The sequence below is a fragment of the Brachyhypopomus gauderio genome, chromosome 4 (assembly GCF_052324685.1).
Source record: "Brachyhypopomus gauderio isolate BG-103 chromosome 4, BGAUD_0.2, whole genome shotgun sequence".
NCBI classification, from domain to species: Eukaryota; Metazoa; Chordata; class Actinopteri; order Gymnotiformes; family Hypopomidae; genus Brachyhypopomus; species Brachyhypopomus gauderio.
In genome coordinates, this window is record NC_135214.1 from 4,148,740 (window position 1) to 4,168,870 (window position 20,131).

A 20,131-nucleotide genomic window follows, 5' to 3' on the forward strand; every position below is an offset into this window, starting at 1 on the left:
TCACGACTGACGCAAGAGTTTGGTGATCAGTTGTGAGCTAATGATTAAAACTCCCCAGACAAAGCTCAGCGCTTCACGACGTGTCTGCGTGTAACTTCACTCCATTATTGCATGCTGCAAGGCATTCCCTTCAATCACGCATATGTGACATTGCTACGGTTATCTGCATACGTATTACATCTGATTTACCATCGTCTTCTTCACCTCTTGCAGGGCTTTTTCCACTTCTAGATCCATCCCATTTTAAAGTAGACTATTCAGAAGATGAAGGAATGGGGCTAGATCTTGAGGAAACGTGCGAAAATAAGTGACAAATCCACAGCAGCTCGGCTGTGACGTGCTGTGACGTGCTGTGACTCGGCTGTGACTGTTCACCCCGTACAGCTGCCCGTACAGATCGTCTCTCTGCACCGCTGCGGTTCTCCTACCTCAATGGTGTGACCAGTGGAACTGACTCACTGGTTTAGACAAATGGATGATGGTGGGGTAGAAAAACTGACATAATGAATTTGAATCAGCAGTCTCTTCTGCACAGTCTTTTCTGTGCAGGCCTTTTCAGTATGGTTTTGAAGGTCTGGAGGTGCGTTTCTTCTGTATTCTCAAGTATTTATTATTAATGCTATTTTTAATTACAAAGACCAAGGCAAGACATTTATTTGAGATTTGCAAAGGCCTTTGCAGCCACAACAGAAAGTACATATTCCACTAGGCACAGTAATAGACAGTATTGATTAGGCAGATAGAAACAGAACAAACAGAAAGAACTAAGCAAACACTGAGCATTGATCTTACAAGTTTACAACAATAATGGGAATTCAATAACAATGTTTGCGCTCAACTTTATACTTATCTTCTCAGTATAATTGAAGTGATCAGCAGAAAGAGCTAAATTACCCTGGCATACTTTTGTGACCTCTTTTAAAATGTGAGATGCACGTGTCGTGTGCATTACATGAGCACATGTGACCTTGGGAGCCCCTCCCACTTTTGCATTGTGCAAACAATGACTGGCGGCAGGCGTTCCTTGCCTGAGGAACAGTAGCTATAAATAGAGAAGGAGACATCGGTGGTCTGGTACTTTCTCCAGTTGTCCCTCTAGTGGAACCAGCAGACCCTCCCAGCCATGAAGCTCCTTGCCTGGACCCTTGGCCTCTGCCTGGCTCTCACCCTCAGCTTGGCGGCACCTTCGTGAGTCCTGCTTCTTCATCTTCTTGAATTCTTATTCAACTGAAAGCTTTATCAGTATCTGTAACTTTATCTGCATCTTTGCAGAAACTCATTCCTGGCTGATTTTAATATGTCTGCCTGTGCTAAAAGCAGCATTGTGTGAAATGCACAGCTTTTTAAAAATGCAAGGCACTAGTAGAGATTACTGAATATTAAATGTCTGCTGATGCTTTGAGATGTTAAATGTATTCCATGCAGGCTACTTATTAAAGGCTTAAAGATTTTCATAAAAACATGTTAATGCATTGCATGTTTTTGAAGATATTTACATGATGCACTGTTGAAAGTTTAGTTGTCTTTGATTTCCTAGCATAAATTTTCCCTTCTCTCCTCTTCTTCTGACTTTCGCTGTTCAGGCATCACCAGGGTCAACATGACACAGGAGGTGAGTTCTAGTGGGCAAACTGGGATTGCTGGTTTAAGAATAAGTGTTTCCCACCATGTTGTGTTGTGTGGCGCAACTAAGAATAGTCGTTCATCTATATCAGAGCGCATATTTACATCAAACAGGGAAGGCAAAAAAAAAAACCTTGCCATGAAAACGGCCTCACCAGAGTATTAAGTAAGAAGTAAGTAAGAAACTGTCATTTGAATCAGATGCACCAGTTGACCATGGCAAACACCCACACCATGACGACCATGACCATGGCCACGACCACGACCACAGCCACGACCACGACCACGACCATGACCACGACCACGGCCATGGCCACCAAGAACATCCCAAAGGCCATGACGAGCGTTGTAAGGGGATCGAGTTTGATGCAGTCACTGTGAATGAGGAGGGGATGCTCTATTTCTTCAAGGGTGAGTGAGAACAAAGACGATCTGTCCCACCCCACATGTCAAGTGAATGGAAAGACAGATTTAATATAAATATCATATAAATAATATATAACACAAAATATATTAAAAAGTAATCATCTATCAAACACTACACCTGGTGTTAGAACTGAGGTTTATGGTTTTACGCTATTCTGTATTTCTTAGTAAATAAGGCACAGTATGCTTTAAATCACTTTTGGGGGGGGTTAGACACAAACAATTTGCAGACATGTATAATTTATGAATCTAATGATTGTTTTGCTGTCTTTTAAGTGTTTGGCTAACCCTCTATTTCTGATTACTGGTATTAGGTGAAAAATTGTACAAGGGCTCCCATACTGAAGGTGAACTTGCAAACAAGACCTTCCATGAGCTGGACGACCAACATCACATAGGCCACGTGGATGCAGCGTTCCACATGCACTCTGAACACAGCAAAGACCACCATGAGCAGCACGACCACCAGTTCTTCTTCTTGGTACTTCATGCTGCCTTTATCCTGCATTTCAGAACAATGTTTGGACGTTACATGAACACCTTTGTCACAAATTCCTTCTACACTTTTTTGCTCCTCTGTATGTAGGACAACAAGGTCTTCTGCTATGACAAGGGCACACTGGAGGCGGGCTATCCTAAAGATATCTCGGAGGTGTTCCCTGGTATTCCAGACCACTTGGATGCTTCAGTGGAATGCCCCAAGCCAGACTGCCATGATGACTCTGTCATCTTCTTCAAGGGTATGACAGACATCTACATCCCAAAAATAGAATGGTTAGGATTTAGTTACAGAGATTACATTTCTTTACAGCAATAATGTCATCCACGAAGCACTTCAGATGTTCCTTCCGTAAACTCTAGGTCATAAGGTCTACCACTTTGACATAAACACCAAGAAGGTTGACGAGAAAGAATTACAGACCATGCCCAACTGCACTGCTGCCTTCCGCTACATGGGACACTACTACTGCCTTCACGGAAACAAGTTCTCCAAGTTTGACCCTATTATAATGAGCGTCCATGGAAAATATCCCAAGGATATCCGTGGATACTTCATCAGATGTCCCCACTTTGGTAGGTGAAAAGAGCAGGTACGAGTGTGTGTGTGTGTGTGTGTGTGTGTGTGTGTGTGTGTGTGTGTGTGTGTGTGTGTGTGTCCCTTCGGATGTTTGTGACTGCATACACTCTCGTCTCATAGTGAATAAGACAGCTGACGAGCATACTGAGAGAGAGCAGTGTAGCCGTGCACACCTGGACAGCATCACCGAAGAGGATGACGGAGATCTCTTTGCTTTCAGAGGTCAGTCTGAGTGTTCACAGTTGTTGTAAATATGCAAAGCACACTGCCAGAATCAGTGTAGAATCAAAAATAGCCATCATATTTCAGATAGAGATGGTGTTATAATTGTACTGAGATGCAGCCCAGACAGCTGCAACAAAAAAAACGCATGCTCTAACTTGTTTCTCCTCCTCCCCAGACCACCACTTCCTCAGTGTCGTTAATCATACGTTCCACGCTGATGAAATTGAGAAGATCTTCAAAGGTGTGCACAGTGATGTGGATGCTGTCTACTCTCATGAGGGTCACATTCACATCATCAAGGTTGGTGCTGCTGTGTGAAGCGACTTCGTTTGACCCAGGGTCTTTTGTTGGCTACCTCCTAACATGATTTTAATTGGTAGAAAACAGCTTGGTCACCTCCTTGTATGTATTGCCTGTTTGCAGGGTGACAAGGTGTTTGCCCATACAGTAGTACACACACCCGGGCAGCCATTCGAGCCAATGAAGGGCTACCCCAAAACTCTACAGGAGGAACTCGGCATTACCGGCCCCGTGGACGCCGCCTTTATTTGCCCTAACAAGAATACTGTTTATATCATCAAAGGTACAAAAACATCAAATATTGGCTCCTACCACAAGACCTGTAGGTAAAGATGGTGCATGATCATTTGAGATGTAATGTTGGTTTCTCTCTGTGTGCTCCTGTGGTTGGGTGACATGCAGGTAAAGAGCTCTTTGAAGTGGACCCAAAAGCCACCCCACCAAAAGTGGAAAAGCCTAAACCCATCACCACCTTCAAGAAGATCGATACTGCCATGTGTGGACCCAAGGGCGTGACAGTCGTGGTCGGAAGCTATTTCTACAAGTATGAAAGCCCCATGCTGATGTTGGTTTCCAAGATCATGCCTGTGAAACATGACATAGCCAAGGAACTGTTTGGCTGTGACCACTACACACATAAGAAACATTGAGAAGGAGAGAGAGAGAGAGAGAGAGAGAGAGAGCAGAGACGCAACAGTGCTATCAACCAACAAACAACACTGTGCATTATCCATTAGGCACTGCAAGCAACATCACCATCTAGCTCATTTTGCGTCTCCCCAGGCTTCAAATGCATTTCGCTACCTCCGACACCCTGTGCAACTAAGCTTGCGTTTCACTTTCATTAACGCATCAGTGCACGCGCTGCAGCCTGTGCACGAGGAGTCCTCGGACACTGCGCTGGCTACTGCTTCCTCACAACAAAGCTGTGCTGTTAATAAGTTAATGCACTTTGTGCTTCATGAATAAACTCAGACGAAAATACTTTTCCCCCCCTCTTGTCGTTTATTACCTTGAAGATACATAGGCAACATATATGCCATATCACATTTTTAATGATTATTAGTTATAAAACGTTTATACATACATAATACAGATCTGATTTAGAGCCATCCTCAAAAACCACACACATTAGGCTAATCCATTCTCATGTACTATCCTAAAACTGTAAGAAGAAAATTCAGACACGTTCAGATCCCTCCGAGGTGAGCCACCTGCTCCCAGTAACACACTGACCTCCTGGATATTCACATACACTCACTGCTAAGGCCACCATTGCAATGCACAATGCACAATACAAAAAACATTTAAATGGGAACTAAAACGACATAGTGAACAATATTTAGTTATATTCTGTAAAACAGCGATTCCCATCATTGTTGACTGAATCGTAAAATGCAGGTCTCATTCTTTTAATCAATATCAATATCGATCAATAATGTCTTACTTCATCTGTCGACTGGAATTCATCGGTTCTACTATGTAAAAGAGCAATCTCACTGATTGTTGACTGAAGTCGATTATCTTTGCCATGTTCATTTGAGCAATACAGAACTAAAATAAATGGGGGTTAAATCCTCTATCCACTAAACTTCGTACTGTATGCGCTGCCGATAAAGCGATACGGGGTTGATGAACTCCACTAATGCGAAGCACAAATATACACAGCTATATACACACAAGACACAGCCATTTTGTATCCTTCAAACCTGGCTACATTTTGACATCACTTACAGAATATTTCCATTATTAAAAATCAAACAAACCAGAAAATCAGAACTGTTTAAGGTGCAGGAGGACTTGTGAGCGGGGATGATTGATGAGGCACGTCATCCCCCGTCTTGTATTAAACATTGATATTTGTGTTCTGTCTCATGGCCTGGGGAATATTTGATGAATAGTGGATAGGAACCAAAGTAAATCCGTTATGTTGTCAACTCCAGTTTGGAGCAACTGTGAAATTAGGATTAGGATGAGACTATCATGAGATTATCCTCAGGTCTCAGATGGAACTGGGAAAGGAAACATGAAAGCAAACATGTACGTAATTTGCAAAAGATAATATATGCAGCTAATCTAGGTTTAACTATTTGTAGCTTTTAACGCTGTTTGCTAAAAATTTGCTCTGTTGTGTACAAGCAGCCCATCAAGCACAGATGAAACCAGGACCATGGACTGAATTTAAGTACAATAAACAAATACTACCAGGACAAAATGAGCCCGTGCATCGGTCCTGTGGATTCGCTTAGGTCGCTAGGGGTGAAGAAGGACCTGAACTTTTGGTCAGTAACTTTTTTATGTAAGCTATCCTTTGGCTTCCTGCAAATAGAGGCCAGACTCCACAGTCGCCATATCTGAATGCTACCATACATTAATCATTTACTATAAGGGGAGAGAAGTGTCTTATAAACGTTTGCATAGGTGCTACCCTGAAACCATTTTGTGCAAAGATTTTAACATATGTGAAACACATTGTTTTGGCTCTTTTTATTGCACATTTGTATGTCCTTTCTGTATTTGGGTAAATAATTTGGGGAAAGAAATTCCCATAAAGATTCAGTACATTTTGTTTATGTTTGTAATACCAAGCTGCTTTCAGACAGTACTTGCGTTACCCAGCTAGGATTCCAGCATTTAGATAATAAAGTAGCTGTTGCCTGCTTTAAGGATTACAGCAATACAAAGCTTGTAACAATGAAAAAACGCCAAGTTTATACATCTGTTTAGTCCAAGTGATGAGATTACCTAAAAACCTAGAGGTGAAGGCAGCGTCCGTCTTGTGGTGTGACCTCTAGTTACGACTCTTCCTTCCCCACGCATGTCTTATTTGTGTCCTCCCCAACCATGTCTCGTTTCTGTCCTCCCCACGCATGTCTCATTTGTGTCCTGCCCCCCCACTCATGTCTCGTTTTTGTCCCCCCACGCATGTCTCGTTTCTGCCCCCCCACTCATGTCTTGTTTCTGTCCTGTCCTCCCACTCATGTCTCGTTTCTGTCCCCCCACACATGTCTCGTTTCTGTCCCTCCACGCATGTCTCGTTTCTGTCCTCCCACGCATGTCTCGTTTCTGTCCCCCCACGCATGTCTCGTTTCTGTCCTCCCACACATGTCTCGTTTCTGTCCCCCCACGCATGTCTCGTTTCTGTCCCCCCACGCATGTCTTGTTTCTTTCCTCCCACGCATGTCTCGTTTCTGTCCCTCCACGCATGTCTCGTTTCTGTCCTCCCACGCATGTCTCGTTTCTGTCCTCTCCACACATGTCTCGTTTCTGTCCTCCCCACGAATGTCTCGTTTCTGTCCCCCACGCATGTCTCATTTCTGTCCTCCCCATGCATGTCTCATTTCTGTCCTCCCCACGCATGTCTCGTTTCTGTCCTCTCCACACATGTCTCGTTCTGTCCTCCTCCCCACGCATGTCTCTCCTCCATCCCCCTTTTGTCTAGTTGATGAACACCTTGATGAAAAGGTTGGAGAATATGCAAAACTCTGTAGGGGAAAAGAGCTTCCTGGATTTATCAATTATAGGACATTCGAGAACATTGCAGGAACTATGTAGAGCAACTACGAGAACCTGCCATGTTATGTGGTGTTACCATCAAATCATTCAACCTGTGTTAGTGGATTCAGTTATGTGTACATATAAGCAATATTAAATGTGGTCGTTACTACAGTGTGGCATTATCTCTGAGGGGCCTCCTGGCTGGCCTTGCTGCAGTCTTTCATTTCCAAGCCATATTATTCCCTCTTGTGTGACCAACATCATCAGCCCCAATTCTGCAGCCTTCCCCAGCTTGTCCAGGACATCTGAAGAGCCAATCATGGACCTGCTTGAAGAGGAGAATGAGCCAATGAGAGCGTGAAAGGTCAGTTTGTGATGGAGAGGTCAATCAATCAATCAATCAAAGTTTATTTGTATAGCGCTTTTCACAACACATGTTGTCACAAAGCGCTTTACAGGATTTAAAAGGTTAACAATACTATGGGTCCAGAACCCTAATGAGCAAGCCAAAGGCAACAGTGGCGAGGAAAAACTCCCTATGATGAAGAGGTCTGTTTATTCTCAAGGTGGTCTCAACAGCCACCATCTCTAGTTAGTCAAAATGAAACCAGAGCCATTCAGATCCAAAATAGTCAAATATGATGTCCAAGACATGACTCACCATCTAAAAACCTATGATCTGGTATTGTCGTCGACATCATCATCATCATCATCATCATCATCATCTTCTTCTTCTTCTTCTTCTTCTTCTATTTTATTCATATAGGACCTTTCCCATGTTCAAGAATGCTTTACAATCATAGGGCATAATCACATCAAACAAGCTAAATTAACAGTAAACTATGTTACAGTATGTTATATGTTATAGTCGCAGTCCATTTCTTAATGAATCACTTCATGTGATTCTCTATTTTGATGTACATTAACATGTTCAGCTTATGTCCTTTTGTGACATTTGTGGGGAGGGCATGAAGATTTTGACACCAAAGTTAAATTTAAATGTGTGTTTGTTTGCCTGTGTGTGTGTGTGTGTGTGTGTGTGTGTGTGTGTGTGTGTGTGTGTGTGTGTATATGTTTTTGTGTTATTCCGGATAAATGATATTTTCTGTTTTATCAAAACATACAAGTAGAAGCACTTCTGCTGTAGAAGTTTGATTTATATACCTTATTCTACTGTAATGAGCTATGCAGCATTTTGAGGTCAACCTTAACAAATCTTAACATAGGTCAGACATTTGAATTTAAATGAAAAAAAAAAACATCGCGTACAAGGTTAGGATATATAACTATTTAATTGCATTTTTTCAATACAAATATCAGAAGGGCAACAATAATGTATATTTTGTTTTGCTTTATAAACTGAAGGCCTATTTACATGGGAGAAAGGGTCACGTTGACTGAATGCGTACTCACACTAGGGTCTGTAATCCGGGCCCGGGCACGGTTCCCTGCCGAAGCACGGTTCGTTTGACTAGTGTGATCGCCCCGAACCGGGCCAAATCCGTCAAATCCGTCGTTTTCTACGTTACTACTCACCTTTGCCGCCAGGTGTCGCTGATGCTACAATAGTGTCACGTACAAGACTCGCAGAAGAAGACTACCGTAATATTGCTGGGTTTGCTGTTGCGCACCATTAAAACGCCACAATAATTCGTTTCTGTACTTTACGATAAAATATATTGAAGGACGCGATTCTGCCATAAGCGTTTGGCCCAGTTAAACGCCGTGAACAGGCTGTGGTCCCGACGGTACTGTGCAGGATGTTGGCGGTCCGGTGTGTGATGTCCAGGTCGTACCGCTGTGTGGTGAGGCCGAACCAGAGACCGTATGGGCCGAACCAGAGACCGTATGGGCCGAACTCGGGCCTCATCCACACGACCTCCACCTGCAGCGGCGCTAGAGTGGCCGTGGTGAGTAGTCGGACGTGCAGCTGTCGGGTCACTTTAAACATTCAAGAAAGAAAATAAAAACGTGATATGCAATGCCCCCTTGATTCTTCCTGAGTGTAACAATCAAGTTCGGGTTAGACAAAACCCACAAGTTGACCAGAAACGGACCTTTCAGTCCTTTCAGAAGAGATTCTGTTTAACTGCAAAAAGGAGACTTAACTCGCTCATGATCGCTGACATGTTTCTCTACACGTCGCCTGATGTTGGTTAGATGTGGACTGAGTTGTCAGTTGTCCTTGTTTTGGGTTGCCAGGTGTTGTCTGTCGTCCTTTGAGCTGTCAGCTGTGTAAATACCTGTTTTGGGTTGCCAGGTGTTGTCAGGCTGTGGAGTGTATGATGGGACTGAGATCCACGAGGCGTCTGCGTGAGTATGCGGTTTCACTCCGTTGACTTTTAAAAATGAAATTTTCTTCAGCGACAACCTACAGGAGTTTCTACAGTAGATTCTGCAGTAAAGGGTGTTGGACAATACGTCCGTTAAGACATGGTGAAACTGAAGCAGGTGTGTTTACAGAATCCTGGTGCACCTGAGTCGAGGAGGTGCAGAGGTCCAGATGTTTGCACCTGATGTGGAGCAGATGCATGTTGTAGACCACAGCAAGGGGCAGCCTGCAGAGCTGGAGTCCAGGTGATGCGTGGGACCAGAGTGGGGGTCCAGTGGAGATGATACAGCATTGTTCACACTGGTTGTCTTTTCTTCATTGCTTGTGCTCACCATCTTTCTAACAATGTGTGTGTGTGTGTGTGTGTGTGTGTGTGTGTGTGTGTGTGTGTGTGTGTGTGTGTGTGTGTGCACGCGCATTTGGGGGCTCCAGGAATGTGTTGGCAGAGTCTGCCCGCATCGCCAGGGGCAACATCACTGACCTGGCCAAGCTGAGTGCTGCCAGCCATGATGCAGTCATCTTCCCTGGGGGGTTTGGGGCTGCCAAAAACCTGTAAGAAGCTTGGAGATGGTTAATGTGTACAGTCTTTTTACTGAAGAATATGTTGTCACTGTTTTTACCTTTAATTTCATTCTCCAACAGTGTAGCTTATGTGGCGTTCAGCTGATTTTAATTAGTTTGTATTTTGTCTTTAATCTATGGTGACCAGGTGTTCGTTTGCTGTTGATGGAAAGGACTGTAGTGTGAATGAGGAGGTTGAGCGTGTCTTGAAGGACTTCCATAAAGCAGGGAAGCCTATTGGGTGAGTTTATGGTCTGTCGGAGTCCTTCGGCCCATGTTTGGATGAGGCGAGTTCTTACCATGGCGCTAATGCTATCACACTCCTCTTCCTCCCCTCTTCCTCTGCTAGGTTGTGCTGCATCTCGCCGGTGCTGGCGGCGAAGGTGCTCCCCGGCGTGGAGGTGACCGTGGGCCATGAGGAAGAGCAGGGAGGCAAGTGGCCGTACGCCAACACGGCCCAGGCCATCGCCGCGCTCGGCGCCAAGCACAAGGTCAAGGAGGTCACCATATCCTGCCCCGCGCGTGCTGTTATATGAACGAATGCCTTCATGCCTCCACTCACATAAAAAACTGTCATTTACAAAAGCGCTTGCACTGCTGAAATGCATCTTTAAAAGTTTTCTTTTAAGTGTTGACCCTTAACCTTTAGCCCCTCACGAGGCCCACGTTGATGTGAAGAATAAGGTTGTGACGTCTCCTGCATTCATGTGTGACACAAAGCTACACCTGATCTTTGATGGGATCGGAGCCATGGTCCGCGATGTCCTGAAGCTGGCCGGGAAGTGAGGGTGGGTGACACATGGCCGGCCTGAAGAACCCGCACACGCACTTACCCGCGTTCACACACACAGGCACATCTGACATGGATCTGATCTCTTTGTGGAAACCTAAACAAACGCAGCGTGATTTTCTCTTCTGTTCTGGTTGACATTGGATGTGGATGTGGATCACATTTAGATGTTATTCAGCAGATGATCAGAAAGAAAGAAAAAGAAAGAAAAATCACAAAAATCACATTACAACCTGCATTGTGAATGTAACCTTGGTTCACTTCTGTTCAACTTAAAATTACTTTAAGAAAGAAACTTGACTTTAGCCTTTAATGATTTTTTTAATGTAGAAGAACGAACTTTGAACAAATCATCGAATGGGCAGGCATTACTAGAAGAACACCTATCTGCAAAATTGCTTGGTTGCATTTCTATCCGTTGTCCAGTAGAGGGTGCACACTGTCCACTAGGTTCACAAGGAGAGCGTGAGAACTTCATTTAAAGATAAAGGAATTAAACATTCTATTTTTTTAGAGAAATGTTTGCGGGTATTTGTTTTTGATAGTATAACAGAATGAAAATGATTTAAATGTGATGTGTTTGTGTGTGTGTGTTTGTCAAGAACCCAATTAAAGTGTGAAAACTGGTGGTTTGTATATGATTTAATATCAAGACATCACATACAAATTAAAAACAAAATCTCCGGGCATCTGTATGAATGATTTTCATATGGTCTTGTTTTGTATTGTACCTGACAGGTCCTTAGTGAGCAATGTGAAGAGACTGCAGTCTGAATCAAACCAATGGCAGTTTAACACAATCATAAGGCAATTTAACAACCTTGTCTTCTGCACACACCTAAAACCGTACTCAAGGTTTCCTTATTAATTTCCCAGTTAATGATTTGAAAAAGTGTACATGAAAAACCAATGTGACGTGAATGTGGAAGTGTGTGTCTTGCTTCGGCACCCTCCATTAAAGGCTAGTTTTGTTTCCCTACTTTAGAAACTATTTACCCAGCAGATGTGTTACAAGGAGTTTTTTAGCATTAACGTTCAGTCACCTGAATGAACCCTGACGCTCCGTCATGCCTCAGCAAACTCTTTCCCGATGCCCCAGTTCCACTGCAGACGGATGGTTTTCAAACCCAGTGATTAGCGTCAGCACGTCCCTGTGTGATCATTTGTGTGTCACAGATCACAGCTCCCCCCTATAAGGGTAAAGCACTACAGCTTACTGGATCTCATGGTTTTGTTGTCTGTGTACAGTGTTATTTCTAGTTCTAGTTTTCAGACAAGCTCTTTTGCCTCCCTTGAAATGTTTGTTTCGTCTGCAAGTCAAAATAGCCCTGAAGATGAGCTACATCCTGGATTACTAGCACGTGGTAGCTAGTAATGATCATGAGCAAACCATGATCGCTTTTGCGTGTCAGTGCTGGTAATTACAAACGTTGTCTTGCTTTTGAGGACTGAACCCAAAAAGGACTCAGGAGGGAAGTGGAGACTCCATTCAGTTCTGTGTCTCAGTACCATTTGATGATAGTCATCACTTTATATATTTTTCTGTCCGTTTCTTTGACGGCCTAAATAAAGCTAGCCTCTCTGGATGCCAAGGTGACATGAGGTGGGTGGATGGGTAAAAAGTAGAGATGCTTCAAAGAGAAGAGTAAGAGGAGGTGTGTTGGGGGTGTGTCTGGGGTAACAGGATTAGTTCTACAGCTAGCGTCCAGCATCGGTCGTCGTATGGCACCACAAACAGGCACTCACACCCCCACACATTCTCATTTCCTTGTCAGCCATCCATGTCTTATTAGAGCACGCTTGGCAGACCAACACCACCACAAATATTTATATACGTTGTAAATATCGTATTGACTATAACAATTGTGTTTGTTCCTTACTACAGTGTTATTGTAATTCATTATTAGTAGAAGTGATTTGTTTAAATGCTTCAACCAGACATACTTAAGAGTTTGTGTGCATCAGGAGCTTTTTTGATTTCTTTGTTATTGTTGTTTTCGATGTTATTGGACAGGAAAGCTGATGTTCAAAGGTTGTTTTCAGCTCCTGCTTGGTTTTGCCTTGTACTTTAAAGTTCTTCTGCGCTGCCTTGCTTCATCTCTCTGCTGCTTTGCTCATTGCTGCCCCCTGTGGGTGGTTTGCTCTCTCAAAACACCCTGGTCCTCTTCCTTTCTGGGGAGAGGTCAGGCAAATGTTTCCTTTCCTGCCGGTTGTGTTGGTCCTCCCTTGCAGTGCCAGGGCCCCGTACTCAGACCAGGGCATTTCTTTCTTCCAGTCCCAGGCAAAGTGTGGCTTTGATGGGCCGCCCCCTTCCCACAGCCGGCCGGGACGCCTAGGCAAACAAGAACCCAGCATCCGTCAATTTGTCTGGACAAAACGAGGGGATTTAGGGCTACAGCCGCACTCACGGGGACAAGTGCTAAGTGTTTGCGTGCCAGCAGCGACACCCTGCATTTAAAACACACACACACACACACACACACACTCACACAGCCCACGCCTCCCTCCCGAAGGAGCAAATGCTTGCTTTCTCTTGGCCAGGTCACACTGACTGCCCTCTGGTGGTCTTTGGCCCCAGACACCTGCCCACTTCTGCGTACTGACTCCCTGCCTAAACTATTCGGACTGTTCTTTAAGTGTGTGTGTGGCATATCTTTGGTATGATTTAGAGTTTATGATGTGTTCCTCTCTGAACTGGAGAGTGTGTGTGTGTGTGTGTGTGTGTGTGTGTGTGTGTGTGTGTGTGTGTGTGTGTGTATATTTTATGAAGGGGGGATCTCAGTGCATTAGTGTAAGTGTGGCAGCCAATCAGGTGCAGCCTGGAGCATCAGACTCCACAAACCTCCTGGCATCCTGATCAGAGGATTAGTCAACACACAGGCTTGGGTCAAGTGCATGCCAGTTACTTTCTCTGTCCCTTCCTCTCCCTCTCTCTCTCTCTCTCTCTCTCTCTCTCTCACACACACACACACACACTCCCTCTCTCCATCTCTCTTTACTGCTCTCTCTTTCTCTACATTACTCTTTGTTTTCTCTCCTGCTTTCTCTGTCTCATGGTCACTCTCCTGTTCTCTCTCTCCTTTCCTCTCTCTCTCCCTCTCACTCTCTCTCTCTCACTGTGTCTGTCTCTCTTGCTTTCCCTCCCTCTCTCTCCCTTCTGCTCTCACTTTCTCTCTCTCTACATCACTCCATTCTCTCTCTCTCTCTCTCTCTCTCTCTCTCTCTCATACACACACACACACACACACACACACACACACACACACACACACACACACACACACACACACACACACACACACCAGCCAGCGGTTCTCAACCTCTCACTCTTGTGCAGAAGAGGCCTGTGTCATGCTGGCCTCTGGATTAAGCTCAGTGTGAAAGCCACTGCTCCTCATTCTTATTCTGATTGGCTTATGCTTCTGAGAGGCTCTTCTGCTACAGTGAGCCTCTTCTCCACAGCTTGCAGAGAAAGGAGAAAGTTTTTCTCATGACATCATGGGCCTCGGCCCCCTCTTTAAAGTAACGTAATGTAGTTTATCTTCATATGCAGTAAAATGGACAGACATTCTACACTGCTTTCAGCACTATCAAGGGTAACGCATTAATTGTATGATATATTAGAAGAGTGCTTTACTGGATTTAATAATTAGCCTCAAAGTAAATAATCCTGAGTGAGCAGTAGTGTCTGTTTGTGCTGATCCTATACGAAGCAGAATTTAAAGTATAGATACTGCATGCTTAATATGGACATGAACCATCAGCATGCACACTCAAACACTTGGAAGTATGTAAGTGCTTTATGTTAATTGTAAGGTGTTACTCGGTGCATTCATAACTAAATGCATAACTTCATAAACAGTCTTGTCTGATGCCATTGGCACAGTCTGCACAGTTGATCTTAGGCCTGTTTGGGGTTGGAGGGTTTTACGGCTTCACCCGTGGAGCTCCGCACCGCACCTTCCGTATTACTTTGCAATGCGAGTCTCACTGTGAGTCACCTTCCCTGTCCACCCTGTGCAGGACTCGCACAGCTGCCGCCTTGACTGGACCATACCAACCCGTACGGAGGAGGTTATGGGTGGGGGTGTTTGGCTAAGGGAAGTGTGTCCTGTCTATTAGCGTATCCCCGCTCTGACCCCTTGTGTACCAGCCCTCCCCCACCTGCCCTGCTTCTATAGTGGGACGTCTTGTTGTCCCCAGCATGAGGTCCCAGCATTCTCTGCTTGGGGTGGGGGGGTACACAGTGAGGGGCCTTTAGAGTGGAAAAAAACAGGAGAGGGAGGGAATTAGCAGTTAAAATGGATGCTCCAATCTCCATATGCATACTGCTGACAAGTGTTATACAGAGAAACTCGGGGCCAATACGTGTGCAAGGTGGGCCAGTGCTGGCGCGCTCGGAGGGGGGCTCGGTCTGTTGTGAGGGGGGAGGGGCCTCCGCAATATTGTACTAATTCACGCAAGAGACTCTTTATCAAAAGGAAAGACGCCCGATAATTAGCCAGGGGTGAAAAGGAAGGCGGGTGAGGAGGAAGAGTGGCCCAGAATGGAGGGGAGAAAGCAGGCGTGGAATTGCCTGTTGCTGCGATGTTTAGCGCATTACGCATGAACTTATTCACGCGTGGAGCTGGAGGTGGCTGCTGTTTGTATGTGACTTTCAATCTGCAGCATACACCCCCCCCCCCCCACACACACACACACACACACACATGCACGCATAGTCTCCACCGCTGCTATACCGACACCTCCCTCACAGTGTGTCCTAGCTTAAAGAGCTTAAAGCAGTTTACCAAGCCACGTGATCCATGACAGACGTAGTGTACAACAAATGACTACTTGTGCTGAGAAGGTACTTTCTCAGCTTTGCAGGTACTAAGAAATAAATGTTGAGAGAATATTAAGGACCTCTTCATGCCTATGAAATCCCTTTGTTCATGTTGGGAATAGCGACATTTTGATCACAATGCTAGCCAGTCTTATGTATCAACATTAGCAAATGCGTAAGTAATCTAAACTGTGGCATGAATCCAAATTCGATTGGCTAAAAGGGCGGTCCCAGAAACACCGTATATCTCTCATTCCTACATTCCAACACTGGTTTGTATCTGTTTTTGCTGGGTTAAGCGGTATCTCCTGTCTGCCCAGGGCTGTGGAAGGGTGAGGTCTCTCCCCATCCTGCATGCATCAAGGGTGGTGTCCTCCACCTGCCAGCTCCTGAGAACACACACACACACACACATACACACACACACGCCTAACCCCAATCCTTGACACACTGATAGGCTGCTCAACCTAGTGGTGAGAACCACTCATGACAGTGGATGTTCATGGAGCTTCACCTGAGCTGAGTCCGATAGGGGTTGAGTTCTTCACCTGAGCTGAGTCTGATAGGGGGTGAGTTCTTCACCTGAGCTGAGTCTGATAGGAGTGTGAGTTCTTCACCTGAGCTGAGTCTGATAGGGGGTGAGTTCTTCACCTGAGCTGAGTCTGATAGGGGTTGAGTTCTTCACCTGAGCTGAGTCGGATAGGGGGTGAGTTCTTCACCTGAGCTGAGTCGGATAGGAGTGTGAGTTCTTCACCTGAGCTGAGTCTGATAGGGGTTGAGTTCTTCACCTGAGCTGAGTCCAATAGGGGTTGAGTTCTTCACCTGAGCTAAGTCGGATAGGAGTGTGAGTTCTTCACCTGAGCTGAGTCTGATAGGTGAGTTCTTCACCTGAGCTGAGTCCGATAGGGGTTGAGTTCTTCACCTGAGCTTAGTCTGATAGGGGTTGAGTTCTTCACCTGAGCTGAGTCCGATAGGAGTGTGAGTTCTTCACCTGAGCTGAGTCCGATAGGAGTGTGAGTTCTTCACCTGAGCTGAGTCCGATAGGAGTGTGAGTTCTTCACCTGAGCTGAGTCTGATAGGAGTGTGAGTTCTTCACCTGAGCTGAGTCTGATAGGGGGTGAGTTCTTCACCTGAGCTGAGTCTGATAGGAGTGTGAGTTCTTCACCTGAGCTGAGTCCGATAGGAGTGTGTTCTTCACCTGAGCTGAGTCCGATAGGAGTGTGAGTTCTTCACCTGAGCTGAGTCTGATAGGAGTGTGAGTTCTTCACCTGAGCTGAGTCTGATAGGGGGTGAGTTCTTCACCTGAGCTGAGTCTGATAGGAGTGTGAGTTCTTCACCTGAGCTGAGTCTGATAGGGGGTGAGTTCTTCACCTGAGCTGAGTCTGATAGGGGTTGAGTTCTTCACCTGAGCTGAGTCCGATAGGGGGTGAGTTCTTCACCTGAGCTGAGTCGGATAGGAGTGTGAGTTCTTCACCTGAGCTGAGTCTGATAGGGGTTGAGTTCTTCACCTGAGCTGAGTCCGATAGGGGTTGAGTTCTTCACCTGAGCTAAGTCGGATAGGAGTGTGAGTTCTTCACCTGAGCTGAGTCTGATAGGTGAGTTCTTCACCTGAGCTGAGTGCGATAGGGGTTGAGTTATTCACCTGAGCTTAGTCTGATAGGGGTTGAGTTCTTCACCTGAGCTGAGTCCGATAGGAGTGTGAGTTCTTCACCTGAGCTGAGTCCGATAGGAGTGTGAGTTCTTCACCTGAGCTGAGTCCGATAGGAGTGTGAGTTCTTCACCTGAGCTGAGTCCGACAGGAGTGTGAGTTCTTCACCTGAGCTGAGTCTGATAGGGTTTGAGTTCTTCACCTGAGCTGAGTCCGATAGGGGGTGAGTTCTTCACCTGAGCTGAGTCCGATAGGGGGTGAGTTCTTCACCTGAGCTGAGTCTGATAGGGGTTGAGTTCTTCACCTGAGCTGAGTCCGATAGGGGGTGAGTTCTTCACCTGAGCTGAGTCGGATAGGAGTGTGAGTTCTTCACCTGAGCTGAGTCTGATAGGGGTTGAGTTCTTCATCTGAGCCTGAGCTGAGTCCGATAGGGGTTGAGTTCTTCACCTGAGCTAAGTCGGATAGGAGTGTGAGTTCTTCACCTGAGCTGAGTCTGATAGGTGAGTTCTTCACCTGAGCTGAGTCCGATAGGGGTTGAGTTCTTCACCTGAGCTTAGTCTGATAGGGGTTGAGTTCTTCACCTGAGCTGAGTCCGATAGGAGTGTGAGTTCTTCACCTGAGCTGAGTCCGATAGGAGTGTGAGTTCTTCACCTGAGCTGAGTCCGATAGGAGTGTGAGTTCTTCACCTGAGCTGAGTCCGATAGGAGTGTGAGTTCTTCACCTGAGCTGAGTCTGATAGGGGTTGAGTTCTTCACCTGAGCTGAGTCTGATAGGGGTTGAGTTCTTCACCTGAGCTGAGTCTGATAGGGGGTGAGTTCTTCACCTGAGCTGAGTCCAATAGGGGGTGAGTTCTTCACCTGAGCTGAGTCTGATAGGGGGTGAGTTCTTCACCTGAGCTGAGTCTGATAGGGGGTGAGTTCTTCACCTGAGCTGAGTCTGATAGGGGGTGAGTTCTTCACCTGAGCTGAGTCCGATAGGGGGTGAGTTCTTCACCTGAGCTGAGTCCGATAGGGGGTGAGTTCTTCACCTGAGCTGAGTCCGATAGGGGGTGAGTTCTTCACCTGAGCTGAGTCTGATAGGGGGTGAGTTCTTCACCTGAGCTGAGTCCGATAGGGGGTGAGTTCTTCACCTGAGCTGAGTCCGATAGGGGGTGAGTTCTTCACCTGAGCTGAGTCTGATAGGGGGTGAGTTCTTCACCTGAGCTGAGTCCGATAGGGGGTGAGTTCTTCACCTGAGCTGAGTCTGATAGGGGGTGAGTTCTTCACCTGAGCTGAGTCTGATAGGGGGTGAGTTCTTCACCTGAGCTGAGTCTGATAGGGGGTGAGTTCTTCACCTGAGCTGAGTCTGATAGGGGGTGAGTCTCTTAGGGGTGCAACTTCTTTCCCTTCAGCTGTCTGTGTGTTGTTTACTGTACATTCCAGAGTTTGTCCATGGAAGTAACAACATGGGTTTGGCATTTGCTATTGCTGTAATATGAATATGTAATCAGATGAAGCTTCATCCGCATTATGTTTGTGATATATTAGTTTATGATTTTTTCATAAATGGTTTTCGAACCATGCAAGCCAGGTTTAATTATTGTGTGTGTGTGTGTGTGTGTGTGTGTGTGTGTGTGTGTGTGTGTGTGTGTGTGTGTGTGTGTGTGTGTGTGTGTGTTTGTGTGTTTGTGTGTGTATCCTGCCTAAGTGGTCTGTCTGTCAGTCAGAGTGAATGGTCAGTCTGGTTCAGGTCAGAGGTCATTGCCATTTTGGCCAGAGAAGGAGAGCTCTCCATCTGGCATTGCTTTGGCTACTAAGGTCAGAGTCAAGGTTCAAGGGTCAAGATGTGTAATGTACCATCAGTAAATGGTTTGGGTATGAACACAGGTGTATGTTATGTGTGTGTGTGTGTGTGTGTGTGTGTGTGTGTGTGTTTTCCTATAATGCTGCTCCTTTCAATAGTAACTGTACAACTGGGTGCCATTTCCATTCTGCCTATGTTCTTCCACCCCTCCATCACTCCATTCATCCTTTCATCCTTCTCTCCCTCATGCACTTTACCACACTGTTTTTTTCAGTTGCAAAGCAATAGCAAATAATTGAATACCCACAATCACTCATAACAATACCTGTCAAGCCATTTGACCATGTACAAAAAACGTCTGCATTGAGCTTAGAACTCCCTCTCTCTCTCTCTCTCTCTCTCTCTCTCTCACTCATGTGCTCAGTCTCTGGCAGGTAGGTTTTGCAGCTGTACTGCTGAATGACAGCCCAGAAGCACTTCAGAAGTTACACAGGCACCCAGTGGAGATGTGAAAAAAACTCATAATCCCATCCACAAAGATTCTATTATCACTGAAAGGATCGACCAGTTAGCTTCAGTACAGTCATCAGCTGTTTCATGCAGAGTGCATCATAATTTTGACACAATTAGTGTTTTTAAGAGGAAGACCAACTCCTGAACCATTACGTTTCTCCTCTTTTCATTCTTATGCTCGCATGTGTTTTGCTCTTTCTGCTGTCTCTCTCTCTCTTTCTTTCTCTCTCTCCCTCTAGATAACTCATTTCTCTTTCTATTTCTTTCCCTCTAACTCCTGCCTTGGAGCTCTATCTCTCTCTCTCTCGCTCTCTCACTCTCTGACTTGCTCTTGCTGTTACTCTGTCTATCCCTCTAGACAACTCTCTCATTCCTCTATTTCTCCTCTCACTCCTGCCTTAGTCCTCTCTCTCTCTCTCTCTCTCTCTCTCTCTCTCCCTCTCTCTCTCTCTCTCTCTCTCTCTCTGCCTGTCACAGCAGCACAATGTTGGTGCATTAGTATGCTAATGAGGAAGGGGGGTGACAGGTGG

General features: G+C 45.5%; 2 protein-coding genes and 1 long non-coding RNA gene across 3 annotated transcripts in view; 2 read left to right on the plus strand and 1 right to left on the minus strand.

Moving 5' to 3' along the window:
* Positions 1–1,077: 1,077 nt before the first annotated feature.
* Positions 1,078–4,636, plus strand: hpxa (hemopexin a). The gene is made up of 10 exons (XM_077001166.1): positions 1,078–1,188; positions 1,584–1,612; positions 1,825–2,034; positions 2,364–2,530; positions 2,636–2,789; positions 2,911–3,123; positions 3,248–3,349; positions 3,528–3,652; positions 3,776–3,935; positions 4,055–4,636. The coding sequence occupies exons 1-10, from the start codon at positions 1,124–1,126 to the stop codon at positions 4,300–4,302; spliced, it is 1,473 nt and encodes a 490-aa protein (XP_076857281.1). The 5' UTR covers positions 1,078–1,123; the 3' UTR covers positions 4,303–4,636.
* A 4,092-nt stretch (positions 4,637–8,728) lies between these two features.
* On the plus strand, positions 8,729–11,459 carry gatd3 (glutamine amidotransferase class 1 domain containing 3). The gene is made up of 7 exons (XM_077001647.1): positions 8,729–9,060; positions 9,411–9,463; positions 9,614–9,727; positions 9,915–10,034; positions 10,192–10,284; positions 10,393–10,548; positions 10,700–11,459. Exons 1-7 carry the CDS (start codon positions 8,911–8,913, stop codon positions 10,827–10,829), a joined length of 816 nt encoding a protein of 271 aa, XP_076857762.1. The 5' UTR covers positions 8,729–8,910; the 3' UTR covers positions 10,830–11,459.
* The window catches only part of LOC143511913 (uncharacterized), a 25,221-nt gene continuing 16,544 nt past the window's right edge, over positions 11,455–20,131 (minus strand). The window contains exon 3 of the long non-coding RNA XR_013130301.1: positions 11,455–13,165. This is a non-coding gene — a long non-coding RNA (uncharacterized LOC143511913). The remainder of the gene's footprint in view (positions 13,166–20,131) is intronic.